Source organism: Desmodus rotundus, chromosome 2 (assembly GCF_022682495.2).
Source record: "Desmodus rotundus isolate HL8 chromosome 2, HLdesRot8A.1, whole genome shotgun sequence".
Classification (NCBI taxonomy): domain Eukaryota; kingdom Metazoa; phylum Chordata; class Mammalia; order Chiroptera; family Phyllostomidae; genus Desmodus; species Desmodus rotundus.
Genome location: NC_071388.1, coordinates 43,484,106 through 43,499,903, shown reverse-complemented (window position 1 = coordinate 43,499,903; position 15,798 = coordinate 43,484,106). Strand labels below are relative to the sequence as shown.

Genomic DNA, 15,798 nt, shown 5'->3' with positions numbered 1-15,798 from the left:
ATAAAGGGTTTATAACTGCCTGCCACACAATAAGCAGTAAACAGTTCAGATATTTGCTGTGATTGTCAATCTTGATCATCTGTTAGCACCACCCCTTGCCACCCATCCTTTCCTTGTACTTGTCTGAAAATAATAGTAGAGTACAATGGTTAGTTAGGAGCTGGGCTTTGAAGTCAGAAAGACCTGAATTTAAGTCCTGGACCCACCACTTAGCAGCAATTTTAACTTTTGAAGTCACTTAGCCTCTCTCAGCCTGAATTTTCTCATCTCAAAAATGGGGATTAAAATTGGGGATCTTCTTCATCGGTTTGTGGTGAAAATGAAATAAAATGGATGTCACACCCTGTACATATTACCTGGCATGTGGTGTGTATCAGCGAATCTTTGGCAGGACCCCTGTGTGCACCCCCAGCACTCTGGCAGGCACAGCCTGGACCACACTCTTCTCCTCGGGGCAGCCTTCGTGACGCTTCGGGCACGCATCTTTGGTGGTCTGACTGTCTCCGTCTTTCATAGCTGTTCTGTGCTTTGTGGACAGATGCGTCCCTCAACATTCCTCCCTGTTTCTTTTTAGATTATTTGCGGTTATTATGTCAAAAGTTAAGAACTTCCTGTTCTTTGTGAACCCCCTAGTTTTGGGGAGCCTGTAACGATGATATTATGCCCATAGTTTTTCCTGATATGTCTGCTTTATAAAATACAGAATTCATGATAGCTGTATTTTTCATCATTATCACAATCTTAAAATAGTGATCGTTTTTCTCTCAAGAGTATATCCCTTCCACTTCCCCAATCAATGGTAAAGTAAATCTAGAATAATGTTTCCCACTACTGTTTCCTTTACCTTTTATGAACTAAATTATTAATAAATCAAAAGTTTTATCAGATACTCATTCGGCAGAATAAACCACAGAGATCTAGAGGGTTAGAGAACACATTCTACTACAGTTTGTTTCTCTGTAAATTTTATAATTTGTATTAGAAACCATCACCTACATTCGCTGTCATGCTGAGATTCTTTCATACTTTGTCAGCAAAACGTCACTTTTGTTCTTTCTTCTTTTATAGCTCTCCACCATGTTCTTCTCCAGCATGGTAGTTTCTATATTCACTCACTCACACACACACACACACCCTACCTCATCCGCCCCTTCTAGTGTTCACTGTTCAATGTGGCCAGAGTTCTTTTACGAATACCATCTCCATCACCTCTTAGCAGTAGATATTCTCATTAAAATATTGTTTTATTAACTATGTATACTGCATTGGTATACAAAACGATTTATATGCCAGGTATTGTTCTCAAACAGTTTTATTCCCAAATGCTTTCTTTCTACTTATGTTCTCCTCCCAAATTATCTATTTTTGTGACTTTACCTGGGCTTATTTTTCTTCTTTACTGATGAATTTAATGGGCTTCCAAACAAACAGTAATAAAAGTTACTCTGCCAGAAGCCTGCTCCTGTGGCATTAAAGAGCACAGTTCGGGAAACCCCATCTTCCTGACACCCTCCGAACATCAGCGGCTCTGTCTACCCTTATCTCCCAAAGCTGTGAACATCAAATGGACATGGGCAAAGATACGAACTGTGCCTACTCTACAACTTCAAAGACCCCAGAGTTTTTCTAAATATTTCTGTTAAAGCATACAGAAGTTATTTTGACTAGTCTGCAAACTTTAGGACAGCAAGGATCATGGGTATTTACTCACCGTGGCCCAGTGTCTAGTACGCACTAGGCCAGGGGTTGCATAATTGGCCCGTGGGCCATGTTCTGACCACAGCCTGTTTCTGAACTGCTCACAGGGCTAAAAGTGGTTTTTACATTTTTGAGGGTTGTGTTCTTAAAGTATGTGAGAGATCATACGTGCCTAAATTTTCCTATCTGGCCCTTCTGACCCCTACTATTAGATCTTCAAATATATGTTAAAAGAGGAGGTAGGGGGAGGTGAGAGGGCTCCAGGAACGGGGAAGGATAAATGAGATTTACAACAAACACACTTAAAGAGCACCACACACAGTAAAACTCCCCTAATAAACACTGTGCAGGCTTTAAATTGTTCCTTGACTTTAATTTTCACTGAATTCCATGAAAAACTAAGTATCTTTCATCTGCATATTTTATAAATCATATTTCTGTAACTAATCTGTTCCTGAGTCACACAGGTACTCCTAGGAGAACTAAATTTAAAACTTGGTAGTTTACTTTTTCTTGACTAGCCTAATTGACATAAAGGTTAGTGGTCATTAGCAAGGTGTCAGCCACTATAAGATGTAAATTCACAGATACCCTGTCCTACACATATACGCATATAGCCTTTCTCTCCACACAGCGCTAAGAGTAGCTCAGCACTAACATTTCCCAACATTTTGCTCATCTGTTTTCATGTGACCTGTTACTTCAAAATGTAATCATACAGAATGCACCACAAGCCCTGAAATAAAGCTTTGAATACTGAAAATTGTTAAACCAAATCATGAAAGTTCTATTCTCAAGTAATATGAAAGAGCAGCGTTAGACCTACTCACACCAATGGCTATTGGAAGCACATGCAAAAGTGTACCTGAAAATGCTGTTCCATCACTTGGATTTTCCCCTGGTCTGGGCACTTTTTCAGAGCTCGGTCTGCATAATGGAATAGGATTTCTACCATCTGTAAGGAAAATAGCCTTGTATAGAAGTTAAAATATATCTCTAAAGTTTATCAATACTTAATATACATGATTCTTTTAAATAATACAGAATCAGGCTTTGTTATTATATTAAAATATAGTGTAAAATTTTAGTGGCTTTATTTTCCAGTATTTTAAGCCCTAGCCTAATTTCTTGAAGCCTCAGAACTAGTACCAATTTGCTAATCTTTTTTAAAAGTATCTCCAGGTTCTAGACTATGTGCTCAGGAAATGCAATGTTGAGGTTAAGCGCTTCACTAATCCTCTGCTGTAAGTCTTTCCCTAAAGAACACACACAGTATTCAGAACCCTCAATATTTCAGCAGATACTGAGAAAGTCATTTGTGAGTAAAGGGTGACCAATTTCATTTTCTAAATGTTTATACTAATTTGGAATATAATTTTTACTAAGGCACACACTTGCACCATAAACAGGGAAAGAAATGAGCTCAGTAAGTGAATTCAACCAAGCCTAGACTAGGAAAACAAAGCCAATAGTAAATACCAGCATTAACCATATTAATCATATTAATGCTAATTAGTAACAATAAAACATCAGCCCTTTGTGCTACCTTGGGTAACACACACACTTGCGTATGTATTTCCCATAATTACTAATCAGTTTATAAAAAAATAACAAATGTCAACCTTCTATGGGCTATAATTAGGTTAGAAACACATAATCCAGATCACAGACTTCTTCCTTGTTTCTGCTGTAAGTAGTAAAATTGTCTATTTTACTACTTCATCATCTTTGTAAGCCAGTGAGCAAGGAAAGAAAAGGCGGTAAGAAGAAATTTAAAAAGCATTCACGGTGACACCAGAGAACCATAGTCGAACTCGTTCTTTACGCTGCCTCTGCCTCCTCAACGGTGGCCATTTACCGAATCGTGCCCAAAGATTATGAGCAAACACCCAGAGCAAATCTGTAAGACCCTGTCAACACTCACCCGATCTGCAACAACAGCCTTTCGCTTACTGGCATCCCCTGATAATCCTGCAGGGAAGCAAAACCCAAACGAAAACGAAGTTAGTCCACATCTTCTGTTTATAGCCTGTGCTAACAAAACATATACTTACAACAATCCTTAGGTATCAACCTGCTGGATAATATGCCATAACCGGAACACCGCACATCGATTGAACGAGAGAGCATATAAACATACTTCTCTAGTAAACTTTCCTTGTGAAATGGAAGAATTTAAAAAGTGACATTTAAAATTCTATATCCTGTATTTATCATTAACCTTTTTCACTGATACCTATAAGACCCGGTAACAACTTATTTATAAAATACCTAAACATCTAGCTAAAAAGTGTTCTATGAGTGACTAGTATTACTCATTCTCTCTACTCCAGAAAAACGCCTACTACACTGGTATTCTGTTAACTTACCCACTACTGCTTTTGCTTTTCCTTCATGGAAAGACCATGCAAGAGCCAAAGCTTCTGTCAGACAATCCTGTTTCAGGAGATGATCCACTCTCTAAAATGAATAAATGAGAGAAGTTAGATTCCTTTGTCTAACCAATCACAAGTCAGAATTCTTACCCTACCTAATATCTTTCCAGAAGTTGCTGCTTAGTAGCTACAGTTAACTCTGTTAACCATGTGAATATCTCATTTCCAAGAAAAATAATTTATTAGAGCACTAGATAGTACAGTGACTGTATAAGCTAGTATACTATACTGGCAGCCATAGGCCCAAATATAGAAACAGAAAACCACTAAAATGTCACTGTAACAGAAACACCTAGTTGTTTATCACAACATCCTTTCACTGCTTCATCCTTAGTAACAAATCCCCAGTTTATCTGAGATAGCAATAAACCAGCTAAAGGACATTTCTAAGATACCCTTGCGGCCCCTTGGGGCCCTGTGACTAAGTCCTAGCCAATGATATGTAAGTGGAAGTGTTGTTTGGTATTTTTGGGATGTTGCCATAAAAGGCAGGGGCCAGCCCTCCTCTTCTCTTTCCTCCTTCCTGCAATGTGAACTTAACAGCTGAATGGAGCTCCAGCAGCCACACTGAAACATAAGATGACCCTGGGACTAGAAGGCACAACAAGGGTGGTGGAACAGGACAGTCTACTAAAGACCATGGAGCCGCCACACCAGCCACGTTCTGCCTACCTCCAGACCGCTTTTATGTAACAGAGAAAGTTTGCAGCCACTGTTGAAACTTGAAGCAATACTTGAAACCACTATTATTTTGAATTTTCTGAGGTAGGCAACCAAAGCTAATTTTAATTTATAGTCAGTTTTATCAAATCAAGTACCCAACAGTTACAATGGTTTTTCTGCACATTTCTGTAATTAAAAAGCACAAACCCAAATAATCTTTTTCAGCAAAGTCAAAACAAATATTAAGATGCTTATCAATTCAAAACCCTTACACATAAAGTAACTTTGAACTCACCTCTCTCCAGCTCCTCAACATCATCACATAAACAGACTAGAAAACAAAGAGAAGGAAATTAAAATGACCACCTTTAATACACTTGTTTTGAAGACACATTTGTCCCTGCCTCCCATCTCATTTTACATTACTTTAAGTAAAAGCGTTTCATACTACAGTTAGAAGTACAGTATGTACTAAAGGGTCTTCAAGGGCCCACATTAAAGAGTAAATCAAACAAACATTTAAAGGTAGTAAGACTACAGTTCAAGGAGTTTGCACTGTGAACTTGAAAATATTTTGAATTTTAATAATGAAAAAATATTTCTTCTCCATCTTAAGATTTTTTTTAAGCATAGGAAGAAACTGAGATACAAAAAGTTCCTATTCCAATGACTGTATGCTAAGTCAAATGCCTCAATGCATTTTAATATATCCTATGCTGATCTAAAAAAGAACATTAAAGTATCTTTCTGATGAAGAAAGATTCTAAAAGTATGCCTGGATCAAGAAAATAAGCATCCTATTAGAATCTAAACAAAAGTAAAAGTATGCCTAAAAGTGGAAAAAATAAATTAATGAGCTAAAAATCATGATTATCTAACCCCTAGAAGTTTTAGAGACTGCTGATCCACATTCGCTTTGTAATGCACCGCCCTCATTACCAGCGAGCTCTCTCAGCCCCAACCAGCCTGACGCACACAAATGCCAAGTCCCAGTGGAAGAGCTTACTTTGGTCCCCAAATAAAAGATCTGACCACCATGGCTACTGATGGATTGATAACAAGCTTTTTCTCCAACCAAAGCCTATAAAAAAAATAAATGAAAAAGGTAATGATTATATGAATTAGAAGTCTCATTCAGTTTTCAGAATGTCAATTATAGACAACATTTCAGGTCAACATGGTTTCACCCCATAAGTGAGGGGTGGGAAAAATGTCAGTCAAGTGCCAGTATGTCAGTGGAAGTGGCAGAAAAGCCAAAGTGCAAAAAGCAATTCTCTGCTTACATATAGTCCTTCCTTTTCAGAATAACACAGAAATGGGAGGAGCGTGCCAACTTCTAAATCTAAAGGAAAACTGTAGCACCTGCCCATTACTGGATGTCAGTAGTCACTGCTTTGGGCAAAGAATAGAGCTGATCAAAAATGGTACCTCTAAGTCCTTTGAAATAAATATCAACACCAAACACAAGAAGAAAGAGGAAGACACAGCAGCATAGTATATAGGAGTCCACATAACCCAGCAAAATAGAAATAAAACCTGTTTGTAACTCTGGGCTGCAAATTTTGGCAATGTCACTTTCAAGGTATGACGTTAAATAAGTTTCCAACTTCTGACATTGAGTTTTCACATCTTTGAAAGCCATGCACAGTTTCTGTGAGGCTTAAATACGTTAATATTTATAAATTCTCCCAAAATACATAACTGGTCAATAACAGATAACCATGATAACTTATCTTAACCTTTCTTTATGGAAATTTAAAGATATACACAAAGGTAGAGAGAATAAAATAGGAAACCCCATGCAACCATTAACCAGCTTCAACTGTCAACTCATCACCAATCTTGTCTCATCTGTAATCCCACTGACTCCCCTTTAACACAGCATAATTTTGAAGTAAACTTCAGATTTTGAATATTTCATTTACAAAAATTCAGTATGTGTACAATAAATGAGCCTGGTTATTTATATTATCTTTTTAATGTCTATTCATTCTATAGAGACATTACCACTTTCACACCTGATATTAATAGTTGTGCCTTCTCCCTTTTTTCCTTGATTAGCCTCACTAGAGGTTCATACATTTTAGTTATCTTTTAAAGAACTTTTGGTTTCTTTGATTTTTCATCATTTGTCCATTTTCTATTTAACTGATTTGTGTTCATCTTTATTATTTCTTCCTTCAACCTAATTTATTTTGCTCCCTCTGTATTTCCTTAACTGAAATGGAAGCTTAGATCACTTATTTGAGATCTTTTTTTTCTTTTTTAATGTAAGTATTTAATGTCATAAATTAGCCTCAAAAAACTAAATTTAGTTGTAGACCAAAGATTTGATATGTTGTATTTTCATTTAGTTTAAAATGTATTCTCATTTCCTTTGAGATTTTTTTGACTTATGGTTTATTTATGTGTTATTCAATCTCCAAGGTGACCCTGATGATTCCTTCAATAACCTGAAGTTTGTTTTATGGCCGATCATACAACCTACATTGGCAGATGCTCCATGTGCACTTGAAAAGAAATGTGTACTTTGCTTCTGCTGGGTGGAATATTCTATAACTGTCAGGTCGAGTTGGTGATTAGTGCTTTTTTTAACTCTTCTATACCCTTAATAATTTTCTGTCTACTAATTGTATTAATTACTGAGAGAGAAGTTTCAAATTTCCAAAGTATAAGTGTGAATTTGTCTCTCCTTTTAATGTTAGTTTTTGCTTCATATCCATTATTTTTCATCTCAAGCACTATAGTTTTATCTTTAGAAATTACATTTACATCTTTTAATATCTTCCATGTTTCTACTTAACTTTTTGGATATATGGACTATAATTATAATAACTGTTAGGTCCTCAGCTGCTAATTCTAGTATCTGTTTCAGGTTTAAGTCAGCTTTGATGGATTTTTCTTCTTGTTATAAGCTGTGTTTTTCCTCTTCTTTGCATGCCCAGTATTCCCTGATTGGATGGAAGACATTGTGAAATTTACCTTGTTGGGTCCTTAGAAATTTCTGTATTCCTATTAATATTATTGTGCTTTGTTCAGGAGTTAAGTTACCTGGAAATAGTTTGTTCCTTTCTGGTCTTGTTTTTAAGATTTTTTGGTGGGGACAAGAGCAGTATTTACTCTATTCCTAATTATTCCCCCCGCCCCCAGTGAGGCAAGAGGCCCCCGAATACTCTACCCAATGCCCTGATGCCCTGTGAATCATGAAGTTCTCTGTCTGGCTGATGTAAACAAGCCTGTGTGAGCACTGGCTATAGTTCCTTCTAAATCTGACAAATATTTCTTGTCCTGGTCTTGGGTGGTCTCCCCACAGGCATCTACTGACTAGTGGTCTGCTGAATACCCAAGAAGCCTTTGTATAGTGTTCTCCACTATACAAAAGTGTTCTTCACCAGTACTCTGGCCTATCCAACCCACCTTTGTCTTCCTGCAGTCTCAGCTGTGTCTCAACTCAGGGAACACTCCGAGCTTCAACTGCATTCCTCCCCGTGCGCCACATGGCAATTCTCGAGTACAGGTGCTGGGGCACTCACAGGACTCATGTCATTTGTTTCCCATTTTGTCAGGGTTGCTGTCCTTTATTACCTCCTATCTAGTATCTTGAAAACTATTGTTTCTTTTTCTGATTTTTCTCCTCCAGACAGGAGAGTAAATCCAGTCCCCATTATTCTATCTTAGCCAAAGTGCAAGTTTAAAGTCTGACTTAAAAAATAATACTTTTAAGTAATTTTAATAACCACTCAGACACCAGGAAATATCTAAGAGGGAGACAGTAATTATTCCTACTTTACTGAATTCTATTGCATTGCCATTATTTCCATTCTGGATTTTCTTGGCTTCTAAATTCTAAGGCTGGAAGACCCTTTCATGTATATTTTACGCTCTGAAGTTCTAGTATCTCAGGGAGATTTGGGCACTGGCTACACAACGTGCAGCAGACGTTCATTAAATATGACCATCATTACTATTTTGCTCAAGAAATTACCAAGGGAAGCCTCATAATAGTCTAATTTCCTGCTTCCAGATTACTGGGTTAGGAAACATGAGATCACAATTTAAAGTAATTTCACTGTAAACTCTATATGTGTAAATTGCTAAAGGTCATTACTATGGTTGCTTAAAATACAATAAATTGTTACTAAGATCATAATTTTTATGTCTTCCTTTTCTCCAGGCACAAACATTTCATCCACATCCTACTCCTAAAGCACCTTCTTTCTTTCTCTCAAAGCCATCTTTGCCTTTGAATCCCCACAACCACCATACCTGTTCATGCCGTTACCAGTCACCCAACTATTTCCAAAGCCTCACAAGCGGCCTTGCCCCTTAAATCTATCAGGCTTCTTGCCATCATGTTAAATTTTCTCAAATATTTTGCTTTTATATGAGAAATATTTTTTCTCATAAATTTTCAATTTTATTTTATGATTTAGTATAAAAGTTAAAACTCTTTGGTATTAGTGACATTTCAGGAATTATTGTTTTAGCTCACATTCCTAAACACTTACAAATGTACCCACATCCACTTCAATCTAGTGGCTTTCAAAGAAACACCTCAAGACATAAAGATAACTCCTCAGAGTTTCTATTTCTACTACAAAACAACAACAAAAACCAAGCTAACCAAATCAGTACTAAGATAATGGGTCACTCTCACCAGTGCCTGGCTAACATTTCCTCCGGTGGCTAGTGATTTGAAATGGCTGCTATTATAGACCAACTGAACTTCTGAGATCTCCACTGTCTCCAGTTCCTCTTGAGTTTGCCGATCGATGACATGCAACTTCTCTGCACTGTCCAGGAGTACAACTGTGCGTGAGTTTATCCACTGCAATCCAAACACACGACAAAAGTGAGGTGCACCCCACGCCATCATTCAGGACAAGAAGGCTTGGCTGCGCAGTCACGTTACACTGAAGACCTTACCCATTTAATAACTTGATGACTACACAATCACAGCTCAGTGCACTACCCAGGGAATGGCCCAGAGAACAGGAGGTACACAACAGCGCAGTGAGTGTGACAGTGCTGAAACAGCACTCTCACAGCCTGCAAGAAGGCTAACAAGATCTTTAGTAAATACATTACAGGATATATTGGCTTTGATAACGTTTTTTCAAAAGTACTTTGGCACAAATGACTTAAGTAAAGTATATTGCAAAACAAATATAAAGTGACAAACTCTGCATTTCCAGTTTTTATGACATTAACAAATCTCATAAACCTAGATGATCAAAGGAGGATTGTTAGCATTTAAGTAATACATATTTTAAAACAGTAGCTTTTTTTAATGATCTTTTTTAAATTCTTTTTTATTGATTATACTATTATTGTTTTCCCAATTTTTCCCTCTTTCCCCCCCTCCACCCTGCCCCCCCAACCTTCCACATGCCCCCCGTCCCTTAGTTCATGTCCATGGGTTGTACATATAAGTTCTTTGAGTCCTCTGTTTCCTATACCATTTTTAATCTCTCCCCATCTATTTTATGCTTACCATTTATGCTTCTTCTTCCCTGTACCTTTTCTCCTCATTCCCTCCTTCCCCTCCCCAATGAAATCCCTCAGTGTGATGTCCATTTCTCTGATTCTGTTCCCGTTCTAGTTGTTTGCTTAGTTTTTGTTTTCATTGTTTTTCTTTTCTTTTAGGTTCATTTGTTGATAGTTGTGAGTTTGTTGTCATTTTACTGTTCATATTTTTTTATCTTCCTTTTCTTAGATAAGTCCCTTTAACATTTCATATAAAAAGGGCTTCGTAATGATGAACTCCTTTAACTTGACCTTATCTGAGAGGCACTTTATCTGCCCTTCCATTCTAAATGATAGCTTTGCTAGATAGAGTAATCTTGGTTGTAGGTCCTTGCCTTTCATTACTTTGAATACTTCTTTCTAGCCCATTCTTGCCTGTAAGGTTTCTTTTGAGAAATCAGCTGATAGCCTTACAGGCATTCTTTTGTAGGTAACTCTTTCCTTTCCTCTTTGCTTTGCTTTGTGGCTTTTAGGATTCTCTCTTTATCTTTAATCTTCGGTAACTTAATGATGATGTGCCTTGGTGTGCTCCTCTTTGGGTCCAAATTCTTTGAGACTCTCTGGGCTTCCTGGACTTCCTGGAAGTCTATTTCCTTCACCAGATTGGGGAGTTTTCCCTTCATTATTTGTTCAAATAAGTTTATATTTCTTGCTCTTGTTCTTCTCCTTCTGGCACCCCTATAGTTCGGATATTGGAACATTTCAGGTTGTCCCAGAGGTCTGTAAGACTCTCTTCACTTTTTTGAATTCTTGTTTCTCCATTCTGTTCCAGTTGGATATTTATTTTTTCTTTTTGTTCCAAATTGTTGCTTTGAGTCCTGGTTTCCTTCCTGTCACTGTTGGTTCCCTGAATATTTTGCTTTATTTTATTTTGGGTATCTTTCATTTGTTTTTTTCATTTTTCAACCAAGCTCAGTCAGGTCTGTGAGCATTTTGATTACCAGGGCTTTAAATTCTCCATCAGATAGGTTAGCTATCTCCTCATTTCTTAGTTCTCTTTCTGAGGTTTTTCTCTGTTCTTTCATTTGGGCCATATTTCTTTGTCTTGGACCAGCTGATATGTTGTAAGGGGGTGGGGCCTTAGGTATTCCCTGGGGCAGGCGACCCTCCTTGCTGCGCTGCCTGTGGGGGTAGGGTCAGAGAGGGAACACTATGGCTGGCCTGTTGGCTCTAGCGCACTTTCCAACGGACTGGGAGCCTCTCCCACCACTGCAACCACTGTAGCCCACAGTCAGCTCTGAGTCTCAGTTTCACCTTCAGCCAGCCATGCCCGCCTGGTCTGCCACCTCCCCGCGGTTTTCCTCCGCAGGCTGGCCCGCAAGGTCCGCTGCCTTACTAGTCTGGTTGTTCTGGTTGATTTTTTTTTTAATTTCTTGGTTGTCGGAGTTCCATGCAGTTTGAGTTTTTTGGTGCTTCTGGTTGTTTATTGATTTTAGATTGGTTGTTATCCTCCTTTTGGTTGTGTGAGGAAGTGAAGGGTTTCTACCTATGCCTCCATCTTGGCTGGAACTCAGAAGCTTTTTAAAATATATATTTCTTTCACAACCTCCCTAAAATTACTAGGAGAGTTCTTTGTTCTATTTCTCTAGATCTCCTATATTTTCTTTAATAAGAACTAGTATAATCTTTAAAAGAATTACTAAATAATAATGCTAAAAATCTTCTGAAGGATACCATTTTGATAAATTTCTTGGGTTATGTATGAGACTTATTTTATATATATATAGTTTTTAAAAATCTCAATCCCTCCCAAGAAATAAAATTTTAAAATCTGCTCAATTAGAATTCTAAATTCTAATTAGAATTAGAGGAAGCAAATAACTCCTCTGCACATTACTCCTCTGGTATTGATGTTGGTTTATTTACATGATCTATTCCAAGGTATCAAAGGTTGTTTGCATAATACCATATCAGTGACAACCAAGCTGAAAATGGATCAATTTTCTTTTGACATATGCTGAACATATACTCTATCACCGTATGGTAGCTACTACAAGGGAAGAGCTTGTTTCTTCCACCCCCCCCCAATTGCCTCCCTCAAAAAAAAGAAAAAACCTCTAAGAAACAAGAGTTTGATACTCAAATCTTCCACAAAGAGCTCCTATAAGGTGCCCTCCTGATCACTTTTCTTTGAAAAAACAAAGTATCATTTAGGAAAGACACATTTTTTATTAGCCTTATCAACCTCAGTCAGTAAGTTTTTAAATGCTTTCAAAGATAACCTGACTAAAACAAAGAGAGAATGACAGAGAAACAAATGTTTCCAGGTGAGCAATCATTCCCGAGGTTAGACCTTCGTGATTAGAAGTGCTGATATTGTTGTAAACAAGTCATTTACAGAGCAGTGCGGTTAGTGGTCGCATCATGGATAAGCCGCAGGACGAATAAAAATATTCGCTGTGGTACTGTTAGAACAGCTACTTGTGGCTGGAAAAAAATTTGGGGGGGAAAGAATCATATGCCAATTTTAAGAGTGCTGCATCTCAAATATCTTAAACAGAAGTGATGATGAATTCTAGCAAACTGTGTTAGGTGATTCAGCAAGGGTTCTGATGATGACAAAGACACTGATGTGCAAGGTTAGCGATTATTTCACAAAACGTGTGTAAGAAAAAGCATTATTTCTAAATCAATCATCTACGTACGAGATTAAAAGGTAATGTACAACTAAGTATAAATCCTGTATAAAAAAGATCTATTTCATTTATAATTATAAAAAGTTTCATTTTATCAGATTGGGTGTGAAAACTTTTTTTTAGCCCTTTTATTGCAAACATGAGGCACTGCCTAAACTTCGGGTTACCTATGTTCATGTATCTACAGGATGTTTCACTAGATACCAGATATTGATATGTTAAAAGAATTAATAATAGAAACCCAGAAATGTTATAATTACCCTATTACAGAATTAACACACTTTTTAAAAAAGAAAAAATTGACACAAAAAGAAATAATCTTGTTTTTTTACACCAAAAGGTCACTTAGGACTGAGATGTATGGCAGAGAGAGAACTGCAAAGTTTTTAGCCCCAGAAAAGAATAGATTATATAAGTTCCTGAACCAATTAGGACAAACTCAGAAGGATAAAAATATGTTTACAAAGAAAGTCCGTCGATGATCCTGAACAAATCCACCTAAATTGTTCTAAATACCCCTTTGAGCTAATGACATAAAAGAAAACTTCTGTTCAGCAAGACATAAGGCTGAAAGACAAGAAAATAATGTGTTATCACACCAAACTCAGACTTTACTCATTATAAGCCAGACTTCACTTCTGTCCATATTTTATATAATCCTAAAGGCATGGTTCATGGCAGAAATCCTGATAACTGTAATACATCATGGACTCAGAACAATTACATGCAATAAAAGGGGAGAGTTCATTTGATACTCACAGTAAAGTTGATGAGGTCATAGTATAGATGAAGATGCTTTTGCTTAGTAACATGTATTGCTCCAGATTCATCTCTCTTAACCTGATGATGAAATAAAACAACCAAAACATCAGCTACTGTGTGAGGGACATTTTTAGAGACTTAATTATAGTCCACCTAGAACATTATTTCCATTCAGAGTACAGATAAGCACAAATATTGACAATTAAAGAAACTACTACACAAATGACAGAAATCATCACACCATGATTTGTTCCAAAATCCAAGGCATATCTGGTCAGCAGTTTAGTTGTCAGTATTAGCAAATTCTATAATGTAATATCTACTCTGTCATAATTTGGAACAACCTAACTTCATTACATCAGGGACTGTACTTAGCTAGAGTTAAAGCATAAAACAGGATGATGACATGGTGTGAAAAGTCAAACAAAAGTTCATTAAAAGAAAAAAAGCTGCTTCAGTGACAAAACTAGACTTTTCTGATATATAATACTATTATAGCACAAATAACACCAAGTTTCCCCAAAGAACCTCAAGTGTCGATATTGTATTTATATATGTGTACACACATTCTATAATCTCAATCATCCGTGTAAGTCGCTTTCCCCACTTCCGCTCCAAGAAGATGGAGCACTGAGGCAGAGACGCCGAGCACGATGTGCACCTGGCCCGCCTGGAGTTCCTGACACTCAGTTCCTCCTGAGTCTCCTCGCACACTCCCCGTAGCATGCTGAAGTCCCAATTCCTCTTTGCCTTCTAGGCCCCTCACCACAGTGCTGACCTCGCCAGACACCTTAACAAATGGCTGAGACCACTCCATGTGGGCCCTTCGTGTACTCCCATCTTTGCTTCCCCTGTAAGAAAGGGTGCTCGGGTAAAGGAGTGTGGATCTAGAGCCATGGGTTTAAGAATAAGTCCCACTACTACAGCTGTGTGACCAAGGGCAAATCAGTTCTTCTTTCTCAGTCTCCCCTTTTGCAAAATTAAAATAGGGCAGAACCAAATTGTTCCATATCTTGCATATGTTGAAAGTGTTTCAGAATTGAAAAGATCAATGCCAACATTAACGACACTCCTAAGATTTCCTCAAGTCCTTGCTAAAGAAGGTCACTTCACCCACATGTACTCTAAACCCTACCCTCTCCATCACTGTTGAATATTACCCCTCCCTTGACATCACATTCGGTCACTCCTTTTTCAGGGCCCTTTTCCTCTCTCTATCAAACATGTTACTGACCTTTCCACCTTCAAATAAAAAACAAAAACCCTTTCCTTGAGTTACTTCTTACAGATATGCAACCATTCTCTTTCCTCCTGCAACCAAACATTGTACTATATTAGTGTCAGTTTGCTCTTCTAGATACCCATTTCTTTAACAAGGCTCTACAATCTAGTTCTACCTCCATTCCACTGATAATTAGTTCCCTGAAAAGTTTCTAGTGAACGAATTCCTGCAGATCCAGTGGTCTTATCGTTGGTCTTCTTCCTTGATCTTTCTTTGGTATTGTATTCCCCTGGAATGAACACTGCCCCGAAGCCTCTCTCCTCTTTGTCTTCACTATGATGCCATACTGTCCAATTTCACCTCCTACCTCCACATGCCTTTATAGGAACCTCCTTTCCTGTTGCCTCTGCTTTTTCCTTTCCCTTGCATGAGTGTCTGCCAAGGTTCTGTATGCTCCAGCTTTTTATTTTCAGTTTCGACTACCTTCTCTATCCTGGAACTCTCATTTGTACTCCAGACCTGGATTACATCAGCCCAACGAACATTCCCATATAACACTTGAGAGTCCCACCTTCACTTCCAACTCAGCACATTCAAACCTTCCCTAACCTTAACTCTGAATATTTCATGCTTCTAACATTCAAAAATATGATGTTTCATTCATGTCCTTCAGTCCCCAGATCCAATAATATGAGAAACCTTGTCTTTCCTTCAAAATGTCACCTCTAACTCTCACTATAACCAACCATCCTTGTTGGTTGTCTAACCAACCTCACACCTGCTTTATTACAAGAGCAAAACCTTTCATTTCCCTCCTACAATCTATTCTTTTTGGTATTTCTATACTGATTGTCCC

The 15,798-nt window shown here is 37.7% G+C and overlaps 1 protein-coding gene across 2 annotated transcripts in view; it reads right to left on the bottom strand.

Annotated features, from left to right (window-relative positions):
- The window catches only part of VPS8 (VPS8 subunit of CORVET complex), a 259,421-nt gene that overhangs the window by 184,638 nt on the left and 58,985 nt on the right, over nt 1-15,798 (bottom strand). For both annotated transcript variants that reach the window (XM_071220589.1, XM_024564321.3), the window contains 7 exons: nt 13,718-13,798; nt 9,454-9,624; nt 5,803-5,877; nt 5,092-5,127; nt 4,068-4,158; nt 3,623-3,669; nt 2,564-2,653 (listed from right to left, as the gene is read on the bottom strand). In XM_071220589.1, coding sequence (XP_071076690.1) covers nt 2,564-2,653; nt 3,623-3,669; nt 4,068-4,158; nt 5,092-5,127; nt 5,803-5,877; nt 9,454-9,624; nt 13,718-13,798 — 591 coding nt within the window. The remainder of the gene's footprint in view (nt 1-2,563; nt 2,654-3,622; nt 3,670-4,067; nt 4,159-5,091; nt 5,128-5,802; nt 5,878-9,453; nt 9,625-13,717; nt 13,799-15,798) is intronic.